The sequence below is a fragment of the Clupea harengus genome, chromosome 4, assembly GCF_900700415.2.
Source record: "Clupea harengus chromosome 4, Ch_v2.0.2, whole genome shotgun sequence".
Classification (NCBI taxonomy): domain Eukaryota; kingdom Metazoa; phylum Chordata; class Actinopteri; order Clupeiformes; family Clupeidae; genus Clupea; species Clupea harengus.
The window spans coordinates 1,960,002-1,977,501 of NC_045155.1; the positions used below are offsets into that span (position 1 = coordinate 1,960,002).

Consider the following 17,500-nt stretch of genomic DNA (forward strand, 5'->3'; position numbering starts at 1 on the left):
TTTCTCACGCCGATCGCCGTCCTCCACCTGATGAACACAAAGCAACAATGACCATAAAGAACAGTCTGGGATGTACAAGTTTGTGGTTGATGTGAATGTAGTAGTGGAAAGAAATTATCTGGTACCAGGTTCATGCGGTCCCTAAGCTCACGTGATTGGATGATCTTTTTGATGTCGTTGATACGGGGGGGCCAAAATTAGCAAGTTCACTCTCCAATTTAGACTTCTCCTATACGTTAGTAGAGTAAAGAGAAAACAAAGAGGGTAGTATTTAGACACAGGCTTTAGCGATGAGAGTTCAGAATGATAACTCTGTCATAGAAGGAACAGGACAGCGTGCTGTTTTATCAGTATGGCATCAATATCAGTGTACTACGAATTGACCTTCCGTAGCTAAAAGCACATGCTGAGGCAGGTGAGACACACACACACACACACACACACACACACACCGAAACACACACCGAGGATTAAGTGTCGGGAGTGTATTTATTATTTGGGTCTCAGAATGGACGAACTTTTAAATTTTTACTTTGAAAGGTTTTTTTTTTTGTTTTCATACCAAATGGAATGTTGAGAGACAGGTGGGGTGTTTTGGTCGGTTCCAAGTCATTCTGGGAGTATTTCAGCCTCATCTGTAAGTGTGTGTGTGGGAGAGAACGTGTGTGTGTGTGTGTGTGAGGTTCCAAGTCACTCTGGGAGTATTTCAGCCTCATCTGTAAGTGTGTGTGTGGGAGAGAACGTGTGTGTGTGTGTGTGTGAGGTTCCAAGTCACTCTGGGAGTATTTCAGCCTCATCTGTAAGCCGTGTGTGTGGGAGAGAACGTGTGTGTGTGTGTGTGTGAGGTTCCAAGTCACTCTGGGAGTATTTCAGCCTCATCTGTAAGCCGTGTGTGTGGGAGAGAACGTGTGTGTGTGTGTGTGTGAGGTTCCAAGTCACTCTGGGAGTATTTCAGCCTCATCTGTAAGCCGTGTGTGTGGGAGAGAACGTGTGTGTGTGTGTGTGTGTGTGAGGTTCCAAGTCACTCTGGGAGTATTTCAGCCTCATCTGTAAGTCGTGTGTGTGGGAGAGAACGTGTGTGTGTGTGTGTGTGAGGTTCCAAGTCACTCTGGGAGTATTTCAGCCTCATCTGTAAGCCGTGTGTGTGGGAGAGAACGTGTGTGTGTGTGTGTGTGAGGTTCCAAGTCACTCTGGGAGTATTTCAGCCTCATCTGTAAGCCGTGTGTGTGGGAGAGAACGTGTGTGTGTGTGTGTGTGAGGTTCCAAGTCACTCTGGGAGTATTTCAGCCTCATCTGTAAGCCGTGTGTGTGGGAGAGAACGTGTGTGTGTGTGTGTGTGAGGTTCCAAGTCACTCTGGGAGTATTTCAGCCTCATCTGTAAGCCGTGTGTGTGGGAGAGAACGTGTGTGTGTGTGTGTGTGAGGTTCCAAGTCACTCTGGGAGTATTTCAGCCTCATCTGTAAGCCGTGTGTGGGAGAGAACGTGTGTGTGTGTGTGTGTGAGGTTCCAAGTCACTCTGGGAGTATTTCAGCCTCATCTGTAAGCCGTGTGCCTGCGACTGCACCTGCCTCAGCTCATCTTTCCTCTTTGCCTTCATTTGCTCCTGTTGAGCAACACAGAGGAGGAAACCGTTCAGGCGGGTCAAAAGGTGCATAATTAAATAATTATGGACTATGAATAATTAAGGTTACCTTGCTCAGTTTTATTTTTCTACCTTGAGCTCCTCGGTCAGCTTCTCTTTTTTGTCTTTGAGTTTGTCGACCGCCTTCTCATCTCAGCGCCAGGCCTTGGCCTTCAGGTCATTGGCTACACCAGATATCACACCGGACTTCTGAAAGAGCGTGCCATCCAGGGCTACAGTCTGTCAGTAGAAACGAGAAAAGAAGAGAGGAAGACCTGAACAAGACTGCCCGTTTAGAAGGAACACCAGAAAGAATGAGATTAAGAATGAATGAAAGAGATAAGCCATATGTATCAGCAGCTGTTATGCAATTTCAATTTCCCCAAGTGTATCTAACGCCGCTTACATACGCATCAGCGTGTTCACCTGTGCTTCTCATGAATATGAATGATCCCTATATTCCTGTGATGTATATAGACACACTATTTCTATTCCACACGCTATTTTTTGCATCTACCTTGTGTCTGTAGGGCCCTCTAAACGCAATCCTGCGTGCATCCTCCACATTCTCACACACCAGCGCGTTGCCACAGGTGTACTGCAGAGCCTTCTTGATGTGCGGCGGCTCGTAACGGATCACATCAATCACCGCAGCTTAGCACCCCGCAGCTCGCCGCGGCTTCTCGACGGGTGGGTCTCAGAGCCAGGTCCGTGAAGGTGGCGCATGCTCACTGACCATGCCAAAGACACCGAGAGAAGCCCAGTGACCGTGGTAACGCATGACCTGTACCTCTAAATAGTCAAGGGGCAGGAAGGTCTCAGCCCCCCCCCCCCCCCCTCTGCTCCTTGATGTATTGGATGCAGTCTCTGCCAGTCTTCTCTGAGTCCACAATAATGGCGTCCATGTTCTTTCCGAGGACCTTGGTCACGGCGATCTGAAACTTCTTCTGGGTCGGCTGACACAAATCAATTAGTCTGCCGTACTGACCAGACAAAAGGAAACATTTGAGAAGATAAAAAAGGAGGATATTACATTTCATTAGCATTATTTATTTTGGCTGGTAGTTTCATCAGGTTTCATTCATTGTCAAGTAGCATTCACTCTCCTGTAACCGATGTACAGCATGTGTACACACACTGAAAAACACGGAGACAGAAAGTACCACACCTGGAAGACAAGGAAGTTCCTGGCTTTAATCAGAATACCCAGTTTTTCCAACTCCTCGCTATATTCAGACAGCCCCACCACTTTATTGTTAATGTGATATTCAGGTGAGGAACCTAATAAAGATTAATGCTGATCAGTACACATAAGTCACACTAGGTAGTGGTATAGTATAATTCATTTCTAGGTTATACCATAGCCAACAAAATGGCATACCTAAGATGACTCTCATGAAGGTGCATTCATCTTCATCTTCCTCACAGTACGCCATGCCCACGAGGCACGGTTGGCAGCTGGTTTGCCAACAGGGGCGCCATGGATGAGATCTTTCAGTGTTTTGACACGGAGGTTACTGGTCTTCTCCGCCAGCACAAAACGAATGGCATCCATCAGGTTGGATTTGCCTTCAGCATTTGAGATGACATTTTAGGCAACAATTTTGAACCTGACACAGGACCACATATGATTTTTTTTTAAGGGGATTAGCCTTTTAAAATGACACTGTAGTTTAGGCTACCCCTTGAGCAGAAAGGAGGTGTGGCACTAGATAGAAATGAAATAGATATTCTATAGATATTCTAGAGTTGCATTTCACAATGCAGGTCAAATAGTGATTCGTTGTAACACCGCACCGCAGCAATCATTGATCATACGGACAGAATGTCAAAGCAAACTGCAGACTGTCTGGAGTGGGTCTGATAAGCATGAGAACTAATGTCCCTTTTGACTTACCCGATCCATTAGGTCCGATAATCGCGGTCAATTCGTGGAAAGGACCGATGATTTGGCGACCTTTATATGATTTGAAATGTTCTATCTCTATCAATTTCAGGTACCCCATAGTGATGCAGTCTTCTGCGGCAGGCAGATGAGATTATTTTTAGGCGACTTTTTGCGGTGTGTAGCCGGTGTAGAGGGTAGCTAAGTACATATTTCGTTCATATTTAGAAAGTGTCCATCAATTAGTCATATTTAATTGTAATACACTTACTTACTGTCATCTCCATTACCTTACACTGGACCTGTAACACTGGTTGTCAATAAACACATGCATTGCATCTCTCTATTCTTCGAACGGTGGTTTAGTCTCGCGAGACAACGTCTAGACAGAATGTGAAGGGGGAAACCTAGTCAAATTATTCTAAGGTAAAAGTAACTTGGTAAGTCTTGTATGAGACACGTAACGCAGCTATGGCAGGCCTATATCGGCTATATTCATACACAAAGAGTCAGTAAGACTATTTCAAAAGACAATACTTTGATGTAGAGTGTAACCCTGCCACATGAGGTTGAGTATGTAAAGTCCTGTTTCCATGGTGATGGAATGCGTCAAACAAAGTTTCAAGCCAGGCGCAAGACAGTGTCATTTCATGGACAGATTGTGGATACATTAGGTTTAGCCCAAAAACAAGCAGGTTTGCCATATTACTAGCCTATATTATTAGTCATACTTGTTCTAGGCACAGTGTTCTACAGCCTATTGTTAGGATACCGATATTTTGAGCATTTTAACCGTTGGCTCGCTATATAGCATTTAGGCTGGTTTTGTGAATTTGAGCAACCTAACTTAGGCTACTATCAATTAGCCTTGTAACTAGCGCAGGCCAGTTATTTTGCATTACTTTGCGTTTCTTTTTGTTTTGATATTTAAAGGGAATTAGTAGTAAAAGGAGAAATGTATAAAGTTGACCTACCAGTGGACAACTCGGTGGAATTGGCGGTGGAGCGCCGAAGGGCAGCTGAGGCGGCTCGCCACAGCAGAATATTTAACGCCAGGAACCGAGTGATCGGTTTGGACCTTCAAACCCTGGACCGACAGGTAGCAGAGAGGAGAGAACGGGATGAGATACAGAAGGAATGTCAAAAGGCATACGGTAAGCATTTCTCCAAAATGTCGGCCTACTACCCATATCAATTTTATTTAATGTTTCTGTAATTTGTGTGTCAGCACATTTTTGCAAATTATTTATTGTGTTATTTTTACGTTTTGCAGACGCCTTACGCGTGACCAATGATCAAATGTTAGAGCAAAGTCAGCGAGAAGAGGAAGAAAGCAGACGAGAACTGAGGCGAGATCTGCTTCGCTTCAGAGACACTTATCAGCGTACAGAGGACTCTCGCGATGCCGACCTCGCGTGTAACCGACAAGGGGCGCTCGAGCTTAATCTTTCCATTCCAGAGTCACAGCTGGGACCTGCCAGCATGACAGTGTTTAAGGTGTGATGGTGTTGAATAGACTGTACTCATTTTAACGTTTTCAATGTAGTTTTTAAGCCTCTGAGAATAACGTGATCCACATATTGTTTCTGGGTGTGACTAGGGAGAGGACCTGGGGGAGAATGAGAGGAGAAGAGCTCAAATGGGAGAGAATGAGCGACAGCTGAGAGCTCAGAGAGAGGACACAGAAAAACTGCGCCACTGGCAGAAACATCAAGGTGAATGCAAAAATGTTCATGGAGATTTTCACACCTGTCCCATACACTTAGCTTGCTGCAATGGAATTTTCTTCTTCCTCTTTGATCACCTTAATGGCTTGAACTTTCTGGACTATAAATACACACACACACACACACACACACACACACACACACACACACACACACACACACACATACAAACGGGGTATTTCTAATGTGTTTATAAGCTTCTTCACTCTATGTATTTGCCTCTGTGTGTTTGTGTGTGTGGTCGTGTTGGTACAGTATACAACGAAAGTTAACTAAATGTGAAACAATTCAAAATTGTATCACCTCTCCATTATTGCATTGTTTCTAAGTTGACCAGTAGAGTAGTTCCCCTTACGAACTATCAAAAACAAATACTTTAGAAAGACTATATTGAAAATGCAAGCCTCCAAGTAGAATCTCAATGCAACAAAAGTGAATACACCTGTGATCATTGAAACAAGTTGTCCTGTGATGTCTAATTAGCCTTACTGCATGAACATGGTTATAACATGGCCTGTGAACAACAGAACTTTCTCAATTTTGGACCCATGGGCTGTGTCTGTCTGCTTCATGGCTCCAGAAGAATTGAAAAATCTGATTGTGAGACTTAACAAAGCTGGGAAGATAATACAGGAAGATCGGTGACCAACTTAAAATCAGTTGAAACACAGTTGTAGCTGTAATCAGGAGGTAAAGAACGAGACATAGTACTAATAATCAGAGCCGCAGTGGAACAATGTAGCTCTGAAGAGTAGACAGAAAAGTGCTTCAGACTTGGCACAGGCGTTATCAATGGAAATGGGAGTTTCTGTGACAGCTCAGACAGTGCGAAGGACATTGCATCAACATCAACCTCTATGGACGGCATCCAAGAAAAAAAAACTTAGCTTGCTCTTCAGCACAAAACTGCAAGATTAAGCTTTGCTAAAGAACATGAAAAGAAGTCTGATGAATATTGGGAGCACATTCTTTGGTCAAATGAGCCCAAGATAAATGTGTTCAGCCCAGATGGGGTCCAGCATGTTTGGCGTGAACCTGGCCAGGACTACCACAGTGAAGGCACAGTCCCGACAGTGAAGCACGGGAAGTGCATGAGTGCAAAGGGTGTTGAGGAGATGACATTTATAGATGGCACCATGCATGCCTGTGGGTATACCAAAATACTGGCTGACAAGATAACTACCAGTCTCTAAAGGCTTGGCAGAAAAGGAATATTCCAGCATGATAACGATCCAAAGCACACCGCCAAAATCCTTCAATAGTCTCTCAAGAAGATGTCGCCTGTCTTGAATCCAATTGAACACCTTTGGGGTATTTTTAAGAGGAAGGTAGAGCAACACAACTCCTCCAGCAAAGTGTCTCTGAAGAATGGTCAAACATCTCTGCAACACTCCACGCAGAGGACGATGGAGTCTGTCATGAATAATAAAGGTGGATATATGAAGTATTGAAAAATAAAAGATTTGAATCTGAGTAATAAAAAGTCTACTGGCTGTTGCATTGCGTTCCTACTGTGGTTTAGTAAGTTCCCGTAAATTTAAACTGTTATTTTCTAATTTTACGAGAGCAAATACCCTACTTTTCAACTTAGAAAGTAATGGAATTCCTTTAAGGTGATATCATTTTGAATCATTGGACATTCAAGTGATATTGCACAGGGGTGGACTCACTTCTGCTGTATACTGTATATTTTTCAGAGCTCTTGCAGGACAAGTACATGGTTCAGCAGGACCTGAGGTCAGCCCTTCTCCAGGACCTGGAGGACAAGGGCAAGAGAGTCGAGCGTCTGGCTCTTACCGACTTCAACCAGTCCCTGGTAAGCGTTTGGCTCTTACCGACTTCAACCAGTCCCTGGTAAGCGTTTGGCTCTTACCGACTTCAACCAGTCCCTGGTAAGCAGTGCACAAGCATTGCGAGCGTCTGGCTCTTACCGACTTCAACCAGTCCCTGGTAAGCGTTTGGCTCTTACCGACTTCAACCAGTCCCTGGTAGGCAGTGCACAGGCATGGCAACATGGAGGCACTGTACTCACCCTGTGTTGTCTGCAGAGTATGTTGAATGCAAATGTGCATTTTCAAAAGGCGAGACCTTATTCGGTAAAAAAGAGAGACTTATTTATTATTCATAATGTTTGTTTTAGATGAAAACTACTTGCATCATCCGTGCCGCAGACAAACCATTTTAATTGATGCTGCATGCGGGTGGGTGGTAGTGCATTCCTTTTAAAAGAACTCCTCATTGTTGCCCTGGATTGTTTGTTCTCACACAAATTGCCCAGTGGGAATTGTAATGAGGTGTTGTGATTTTGTTCCTCCATTTTATGGTCTCCCTGGCTGCCACAGCAGGAACTGACGTTGTTTTTTATAGACTTGCACTTAACAGATGTCACCCAAGTCTTCTGAAGGGTACCAGCCCCTTCTGATCGGCAGCTGGTGTCTCTCTGTGTGTGTGAAGAAAATGGAGTCTCTGCTGCAGTTGACTAATTTAATTGTGAAATATTAAAGTAAAATCAATAACACAGATACAGCTCTTTCTCTGTGCCTAGTGGCTCGAGATGATTGGATATACGTTTATATATAAGAAGTCGGTCATTGGTTACTACTAAGTGGGTTGGTACTTAGTGATTGGTCATTGTTTATTTGGGTGTGGGTGCAGAGTTTAGAGGTGTGTTCCTCTCAGGTTCCAAATATGGTCTTCGGTCTAGGACAGTCACCTGATGTTTCGAACTAATGTCATTACTTTCATGACAACCATGTTTTGAGTAGAGTATCGAGCACAAGCTATCTCCAGCCATGTCAGCCAAGGGGCTCTGTATGTAATACGACTGGCAGGTGTGCTCTTCTAAGGAGATCTTGAACCACTGGTACTATGTGGCTTTGTTCTGCTTGTCCCCCCCCGACCATGTCCTCCGGCTCCAGTCTCTACGGCCTGGTCTTTGACCGTCTTCATCAGCTTCTCCATTGCAGCAAGAACTCCTCGTGGCTCCCTATCTCTGTGTGTATATAGGAACAGTCAAGCACTTAGGATTATTATAGTTGCAAGATAGGCCTTTTCTTTTAAGTGTCCTGATGCGTCTGGGTGCTGTATTCATTTTAAGTTCCCAAATGAGTTCCTTTTCTTTCATGATGTCTTGGACTATGATTCGCTGTTCTGCTATTTTAGGTTAATTTTGCTGCCCACTACCATGTGATTCCAATGTTGTCATCTTCCCCTGTCGAGCAGGTGGCCGCAAGCTTACTAGGTCTTCTCTGTCGTTCGTCAATCATCTAGGCCCTGAGCTCTGTTTCTCGTTCATTAGTGCCCCAGCCCATAGCTCAATCCAGTCATCCCTAGCTTGGTGCATTCAGGTTCCCCTTATCTCATCCTGTGGCGCTTCTCAGGCCACACCCCCTTTATGTTGCAAAGACTCTTTGTGGTTCTATCTTATGACTGAATGCTCAGTAGTGTTGGTGTGATGCAGGTGATGCTTAATGAGTTGTTAAATATCATGCTCTTCTCGTGTCCACATTTCTAATGAGACGCCCCTTTTCTCTAACCACTGTCCAAATGTGTTCTGAATCCATCTCTACGTGTGTGTGGTGTGTGTGGTGTGTGTGGTGTGTGTGTGCGCTCCTCACAGGCCCAGGAGCGTGCGGCGCGCGAGAGGCAGGAGCGGGAGCTGAACGACCAGCACGGCGCTGTCCGAGATCCGCCACATGGTGACCTCCGACCTCCTGACAGAGCGGCCCGAGGCTGCTGAGAGGCCAGCGTGGCCGGGCCAGGGCCGGCGAGTGCTGACCGACCGCTGGAAGGGGATGACCTCCGAGCAGCACAGCGCCATCCTCAGGGAGCAGGAGCAACAGCGTCTGGAGAGAGAGGTAATAGAAAAGGGGCTAAATATGGTCAGCCATCCGGCTAGCATCTCCTAGCATGTCTCCCTAGAGAGACGGGGGGCGCATTACTGCAATGAAAAGTGCTGATCGCTGTTTTACTGCCTCTCTTCCTCTGTTCGACCCTTCTCTCTATTTGTGCCATTATCCCCTTTCCCTTCTGCATCCCATTTCCACTCAGATACAAAGAGAGGCGGAGCGTCAGAGGGAGAGAGCCTGGGATCAGGAGCGCATGGAGCAGGCCAGGGCTCTGCAGGAGGAGGAGAGGCGCGGGCGAGAGATGGAGAGACGGCAGAGGATGGAGTTGGACAAATACAACCAGCAGCTGGCTCAGGAACAGCAGCAGCAGTAAGCAGGCCGCTCTGAATCGTCTTTGCTGATTCTGCCTAATTGTTTAGAGTTACTGCAAGCAAGAGGTTTTTTTTTTTTGGGGGGGGGGGGGGGGGGGATGGGGGTGACTCGCAAATGACTTTGTGACTCTCCTGGGTTCTGTAGTCAGCAACTAAAATTTCAACACAATTCGGCTGCATTAACCAATCCCAAAACCTCTACAGAAACAAGCTTCCATGTCTGCTATTTGGCATGTGCACAGCACACCACTTTAAAGGTAGGGGGTGCACTCCTGTGGTGGTCTGGCAGAGGTTAGCGAGAAATGCTAACCTTCCTTCCAACAGCCTCAAAGCTATGAAGCTGCTCTGGCCTCATACGTTTCCCCCAGAGTCCATCCGTTTCCAAGACAACAGACCTCCCTTGAATGCTTGTTAGGATAGGTAATTAAACAGATGCAAGATGCAAGTGGGCTAGGCCCTGACGGACAGCTCTGCTGTTCACGTCCTGCGGTACCTTGCGCACCCCACCAGGCTAGTCTAGCACTGAGCCGAGCACTCAGTCGACCGTCGTAAATCACCCATACAGTGTGTGCTCACACGTCGCAGGCCTCCGCATTATGACTGACAGTTGTATTCTTGCAATGTCCTTACATATGCAAAAACAATAATGCAGGGGTTGTGAGCAATACCGGGCTCCTATTCACCACGGCAACACAACATGCTTCACTTGCCGTTTATCTGTGGCTGTTTAGGCTTGAGTGTGACGGTGAAATAGAGCGTGCCGAAGAAGCACAGTGTGAATTCGAGGAAAGTAATTGAATTTTATCACTTTTTTTTCCCCTCTCTCTCTCTCTCTCTCTCTCTCTCTCTCACACACACACACACACACACACACACACACCTTGCACATGTTGGGGCACTTACTGCAACAGCTTAGTGGCTGTTAAGGGAGTGTGTTTTTTTTAATTGCGTTCATGCCACCCTGTGTGTGTAATTGCCTAGAATCATCTGGAGCCGAGTGGTCCCAATTTTAGCGATCGCTTTTGAGAGGCATGATTACCAATTTCCAGTCGATGCAAATGGCATATGAATGTGTCAGCCTCTGTGGTGATGAATTTGGCAATCGCTCGTGCAACAATTCAAAATATTGTATTTGAAATTTGTAATTTATGTGCACTTTCATTTTATTGGTTCAGTTATAAACTATCCCGACAGGCTTTTATTTCACGTTAGATGTTAGGGCGAATCAGAAAAAACTGAAATTCCTTCTGTCTGGCCATCCTGAACGTTGTTTTCTCTTTTCCTCTGTCTTTGTCTCCTGTTTTTGAACCAGTCAGCAGTACCTGGACAAGCTGCTTTCCACCAACCAGCCTACTGCCCACTACTTCACCCAGTTCAACACCACCACCCGTTGATCATCGCCCTCTCCCAGCCGAAGCACTCCCACAGTACACTCAGCAATCACAAATAAAGCTTCTCTACTCTCACTGTAGAAGGCTGTTAATCCTGTTATTTTGCTGCGTACTCCTAATTTGACACTGTGCTCATGTCAGTGTGAGGATTCATGTCTTCCAAAGTGCTGAAAGATTATCCCCCTCCCGCACAGTGCTTTATTTTGGGGGGGGGGGGGGGGGGGGGGGGTATGGATAATCACAAAAGGCGACATCTGTTTTGATTGAGATTGTTCCAAGGGTTTTTATTTATTTATTACGTAATTACAGTGGCTTATTCATCACACTAGTACAATAATCATTTCTTCCTCAGAAAAGAAAAAGCAAACACAAAGCGAACCTTCCCTCCCCTTCCTCCTTCCCTCCTCTCCCTCCTCTCCCTTCCTCCAGCTCTCCAGCTGCCAGGCACTCCCACCCCTCCTGTGGCACAGACAAACCCAACGCACAATGTAAGGGGATATGCCCACACAGACTGGCACACACACACACAAGCCTCCCCTTCACCCACACTCTGGTAACACTGCAAACACTACATCCACTCACTCAAGCCACTGGTGCTCAGTCACTTTCACAACTGTGTCATTCTTTTTTTTTTCTTCCATTTTTTTTTTTTTTCCAGTTTTCTCCTGTAAATATAGAAAAGGCCCTAAAAGAGGAGTGGCTATCAATCGAGCTCCTCCAAAGCAAAGGAAGCCAACAGAGAAAAGGCAGTATAGTGTATATCTGTAATGCATTCGTCCCCTCAGGCGTAGCCCTCAACATTTTGCCCCAACACTCACAACACAGACCTCTAGCAGCAGACTGGTAGAATATTGGCATAGCTTCGCATCGTTACTTATTCCAATATGAAAATAGAGTTTTTTTTTGTAGAAGTATTTGTCCTGAGCATGTCTTTCACAGCAAACACGTGTTGGGCTGAGCGTATGCCGCTACACCACCCTATAACTGACAGTCTAATCTGGATCAATCCCATAATATCCCCCAGGACTTGCGACCATGGCTGAGATGTCAGCGGGCCACAGTTGGAACGGTGTGTGTGTGTTTGTGTGTGTTTGTGTGTGTTTGTGTGTGTGTCAGCACTTCGCCAATGCTCCCTGTTGAGCGTGTGGGTGCAATTGTGTGCGGACCAGGCTGCTGCACCCCTCTTTGCGCCTCTGCTTCAGCAGAAACTGGATCTCGGTTAACAGATACACACAATACTGCAGCTTAGGAGCTACTAGAAAGCAACATAACAAACAAGGGTGTTTCACGGTTTCATTTTTTTATCCCTTGACAATGTCAACATGTATTGTGAGGATAGGTGGAAGAATGTGTTCCTTTTCTTTCTTTTTTTCTGGACTTTTATAAACTATTCACTACTTTTTTCTGGAAACATCCATGTCACATGTAACATGTTTAACAATGTTTAATAATAATAATAAAAAAGCATATTAAAAAAAATCTATTGGCAACACAAAATAGCTGTAAAACAACTGAATATATAACACAATCATTTGGGTTATATTTACATTCAAAGAGATATGAGGACCTTCACCAATTTGCCCTCTTGTAGTTCCCATACAAGCATTGTTTTTTGTTTGTTTTGAATTACGTTGATTTATTACAAATTAACAGGTAAACCACATAAGCACTGCCTTTTAAAACCCACCCACCCCCTCATTTTTACACCATTAGACCAATTAAAAAACAAAAGAAGTGGTATTTGGTATATCGGTAAAGAGACGATTCATCCCAAGCCCCACAAATGCATACATTCTCAATGCTAGACATACATGGTAACCATTACATAAATGATTGTGATTTAAGTCTAATCAAAAAAGTGTAACATCTTGAAAGTGTGTGTGTTTATGTATGTGTGTGTGTGTGTGTGTGTGTGTGTGTGAAATGCAATCTCTCATAACCCTATTCAACAAAATACTGCCTTGTGCTGCGGTACACAATTAAGTGCGTATCTCTATGGCTTTACACCAACAGGACCGAGAGAGAGGGTTTGTCAGTACACATTGTTTAATACACTGCTCAGTATACAATAGAAACAGACAAAGACAGACATAGAGGACTACACAAAAGAAGTGACAGCATGGTACCTGACACCACATGAATGATTTAGAAGGTGAGATGCGTTTGCTTTTGGGAATGTCAGCAGGCACAGGAACTGATAAGGGATGACGTCTATGTCTATAATACTGTACTTTATGACTAAATCAATACATGTGACTATGTACAGCTTGCTATAAAGTATTCTCATGTCAGTCAAGTTTTCTCTTGCAGCCTAACTATGTACAATATGTAACTTCATTTCAGTAAGGTTTTTTTTTTAACTCTTCTTTTTTTTTTCGTTCCTTGAGGTACTTGGGAAATGAAAGCAAACTATCTAAAGGGATGATTCAGAGAAAAAATAAAACAATGCATTCGAGTAAAAAAATAAATTATAAGTCGGTAAAACAACATTACAGACAACTGTATTTAAAAGTCTTGCACTGAGATAATAACATGGTAGCATACACTTACTGAGAACATAAGTAGGCTAAATCTCACAATTCATAGCTTGTGCTGTCTGTATGCTTGCATGATACACTTATCAGAATATTAAGGCCCACGTTCTATGGCTGTCCGTTCCACTGTCCCACTGTCCCCTACCTCCTAAACCTGTTCACAGCTGAAGCCCTGTGGCTGCATTTGGTGTCCAGCATAGGGGTCTAACTGCTCTGTCACATGATGGAGATGTCCCTTCGAATGAGTTGAGTGAGATGGAGAATCGGATGTCAGTGGCTGTCAGTCAGTCAGAACTGTAACCTCCTGCACTGGACACACACACACACACACACACACACACACACACAGACAGAAAACAAGTCGTCAAGATTATGACATGTCAAGACTATGATTTTGTACACACCTGTGTGAGTATGTGTTTGTGTTTGTGTGTGTGTGTGTGTGTGTGTGTGTGTGTGTGTGTGTGTGTGGGGGGCCTGTGTGTTTCTTGTATGTGTGCCTATGTATATGTCTGTCTGTGTGTCCATGATAGCGGTCTCTAGATTCCCTGTTGCAGAGTGTTGGTTGTGAAGAGAGTCAGTGCAGGTCTAAAGTTTAGGTCATGTCTAAACAGTCTGAAGTCAGTCACAGCATTTTAAACTTGTAGCTTGTGTCTGCTAACAACTTGGCTTCAGGTGTATTGGCGCATGCACTGGTGCCTGCCACCAGTCTGATGCTGTGATGGGTTAATTCAGTAGTCAGTATGGAATAGTGGGCACAAATGTGAATCCATGTTTGGTCTGGTCTTTCACACACTGTTCCTTTAATCTAAAAAGGCAGATGAGATCGGTAGCCCCTGATTGGCGGCGGTGTATGTGGGGGGGTCGAGCGACGAGCTGTCTGGGGCCTCGGTCTCAGGCACGTTGTCTCGGATGCCGCTGTACTGGCTAGCCAGAGACTCGTCCATGATCACCTCCGTCTGCACGCTGTTGCTGTTGCCGTAGTCGTCCAGGTTGCCGTCGTCGCTGCACAGCTTGCTGTCGTCGCACAGGGACGGCTGGCTGGCGGTGCGCTTCTCGTCATTGTCACTTCTCATGGAGACAGAGCAAAAAAAAAGAGATAAGAAAGGAAGAGGAGGAGGAGGAAGAGAGAATAAAAGAGAGAGAGAGAGAGAGAGAGCGAGAGAGCGAGATAGAGAGAGCGAGAGAGAGAGGCAGAGAGGTGGGGATTAGAATTATGAATAGGCTTTTCAAAGAGGCTCCAAGGGGATTTCATGTATACTACAGAGGGCTTGGGGGGGAGAGCGAGCAGAAAAGAGCCAGGACAATTCCAAACATAATAATACAGCTATACAACTCAAGTGGAAATGCATTCAGAAATGAACCAAAGCACTGCATTGCACTGCATACCTTTCTAGGGATCTGCAAAGCAAGGGAGGAGCGCATTGGGAGAAAGGGGAGAGTGAGGTTTAGTAAAAAGAGAGGGAGCACATCAGGGTTAATATAACAAACAAAAAAAGCCTACACACACACACACACACACACACGCACGCGCACACACACACACACGCACACACACACACACACACACACACACACACACACACACAAAACAAGTAAACACACACACACACACACTCACACACACACACACACACACACACACACAGACACACACACACACACACACACACACACACACACACACAAACAAGTAAACACACACACACACACACACACACACACACACACACACACTCACACACAAACACACACACACACACACACACAAACACACGCATACACACACACACGCACACACAAACACAAGTAAACACACCTGTACTCTCCAAACGTCTCATCCTTCATGGGTCGGGCTTCGGAGTCTACGTGGCCTTCTTCTTTATCTTTGACTAAACCATAAAAGGAGAGAGAGAGGAGGACTGTTGTTCAGCTCGCATGAACCTTCTCTTCATTCACGTCGTATGACGTTTGTATGGCGTTCATGACGTTGTACTTCTCTAAATGTTCTCCCTATGTGTATGTACATATGTTCTCCCTATGTGTATGTGTATGTATATGTGATTTATGTATGTATGTCGGTGAGGTGTATAAGTGTATATGTGTATAAGCTACTGGATGACCTAAATTTCCCTCGGGATTAATAAAGTATCCATCTATCTATCTATCTATCTATCTATCTAGTACGTGCAGATGTGAGTAATATTTAACCATGTACTGTAGGGTTTGCCCACCTGAGTATTTGCCCCCTTTGCTCCTCTTGATGAAACAGAGGATGAGCAGCAGCAGCACCAGCAGGGCGATGGCGGTCACCAGCCCGATGAACCAGCCCTCCGTGGCAAAGCCCCCCTGCACCGGCATCACGCCTGGGAAAGACAAAAGAGAAACACCCAAGCACTGTGTATTACAGAATATTACCGAAAGACATACTAGTATCTTGCCAACAAAAAAAAACATGCCGACAAAGGTGTGTTAAAGCAAGCACGATGCTTTGGAACTGGCCGAATTAGGAGTGTTAAATCACTGTTGACTTTCATATGGCTCTGTTTGACTCTATTCTCTAGACGAGAGCAGTGTAATATCCTCTCTGACTCAATAACAGCGGATAGCAACACGTCACGGGGCTGTGATGGATAACTACCTGCGCCATCAGTGTGCACCTCCGTCTCCCAGAAGGTGGCGTTGTTGTAGATGAAGACCAGTCTGTACCCAGAGCCAGGCTGCAGGCCCTGCAGCTGATAGAAGGACTGGGAGGAGTCCAGTTTCTCCGACAGCACCCATTTCCCCCAGCCTGGGCCTAATCAGAAAGAATGTTTAACGACGATACATAATTCAAATAAAATGCATTATTATTATTATTATTATTATTATTATTATTATTATCATTATAATTGTCTCTATTGGATGAAACTCTATTGGATGAAAATTGGATGTTCTTCAATAGAGAATTCAACAATACAACATTGGAATATTCCCACAAGATGTCAGTGACCGTTCCCATTGCTTGTGAGACTGGATTGGGTTGGGGTGAGGGCTTCCTTCCCTCACCACCACATATGGTGTCTGAAGGGGAGCCATTTTGGCTAGTGTGTATGAGGAACCCCCAGAACTGGTGGAACGCTCTGTGTTTGGGGGACGCTCTGTGTTGGGGGAACGCTCTGTGTTGGGGGGACGCCCCATGGGGGCTGAATTACAGTGCGGGTCATGTATGTGAAGGATGCCATAGAGTGTGGGCAACGTGGGACATACTCCCTGAAGGGCAATCTTTGCAAGTAAATATGTGCTACGGTTACCATATCAACAAGCCTGAGCCTTTAGTGAAGCATGACACAGTGGTGGGGGCATTAAGGGGTTGTGACCATAGAGATATATAGATCTACAGTATGTAGATCATATATCTACATATGTCTATGGTTGTGACTCCCAGGCCTTTTTTTGAGGTCAGGACAGGCTGCTCTCTCCCTTTGCCACAGTTTGCCACAACTCATTCGTAGTTCCACGTTGGTGGAACAAGCTGCCTAGCACTACCAGAGCAGGAGCATCCCTCTCTACCTTTAAGAAGCTCTTGAAGACCCAACTCATCATAAAAAGCGTCTGCTAAATGACTAAATGTAAATGTAAATTACCGTTCTTATTGAGGTAACGGACATGGAAGCCGACATTCCTGTGTCTCTCCCCTGACGCCCAGCTCAGGTTCACAGACGTCTCTCCGACAGAAACGCTTATGTTGGCAGGGGAGCTACAAGCAAACACAAGTGAAAGTGATTGGACATTTCTTGGAAACCCTATTGAAATAATATGTATTTTATTTATTAAGTTTAAGTTCATAGACTGAATCCACAGTTAGAACTGACAGGCTCAAAAGTGAACTGTGAATATTAAATGTACAAGGATAGGATGGAGGGCTTTGGCGTTCTTCTAATAAGTAAATCTCTTATGTGGTGTGAAAGTGCTCTTTGGTATGAAAAATTAATTAAAGCTTTCACAGAATATGGTCAGACTAAGGCACTCTTCTTTTCAAAGCTTTTTATTGAAAAGAAGAGTGCCTTGGTCCGACCATATTCTGTGAATATGAAATATTGAAACATGAACATTGAGACAGTAGAGCAGGTGTGTGTGTGTC

General features: G+C 44.9%; 3 protein-coding genes across 3 annotated transcripts in view; 1 reads left to right on the forward strand and 2 right to left on the reverse strand.

Moving 5' to 3' along the window:
* LOC105897288 (structural maintenance of chromosomes protein 1A) overlaps positions 1-2,752 on the reverse strand; it is a 7,124-nt gene extending 4,372 nt beyond the window's left edge. Inside the window, 6 exon segments of the mRNA XM_042707504.1 lie at positions 1-185; positions 1,457-1,603; positions 1,715-1,861; positions 2,139-2,317; positions 2,399-2,450; positions 2,452-2,752. The exon segment at positions 1-185 is cut by the window's left edge and continues 240 nt beyond it. Of these exon segments, the coding sequence (XP_042563438.1) occupies positions 1-185; positions 1,457-1,603; positions 1,715-1,861; positions 2,139-2,317; positions 2,399-2,450; positions 2,452-2,667 (926 nt within the window). The 5' untranslated portion in view covers positions 2,668-2,752.
* A 770-nt stretch (positions 2,753-3,522) lies between these two features.
* Positions 3,523-10,923, forward strand: ribc1 (RIB43A domain with coiled-coils 1). Its single transcript, XM_031565738.2, is given in 8 exon segments — positions 3,523-4,660; positions 4,780-5,003; positions 5,107-5,221; positions 6,931-7,049; positions 8,853-8,900; positions 8,902-9,090; positions 9,284-9,450; positions 10,765-10,923. Coding segments are annotated over 8 exon segments (1,143 nt in total). The 5' UTR covers positions 3,523-4,461; the 3' UTR covers positions 10,847-10,923.
* Positions 10,924-11,106: 183 nt separating this feature from the next.
* Positions 11,107-17,500, reverse strand: part of l1cama (L1 cell adhesion molecule, paralog a) — a 51,229-nt gene continuing 44,835 nt past the window's right edge. The window contains 7 exon segments of the mRNA XM_031565736.2: positions 11,107-14,445; positions 14,767-14,778; positions 15,197-15,269; positions 15,612-15,743; positions 16,019-16,174; positions 17,004-17,116; positions 17,379-17,385. Of these exon segments, the coding sequence (XP_031421596.1) occupies positions 14,181-14,445; positions 14,767-14,778; positions 15,197-15,269; positions 15,612-15,743; positions 16,019-16,174; positions 17,004-17,116; positions 17,379-17,385 (758 nt within the window). The 3' untranslated portion in view covers positions 11,107-14,180.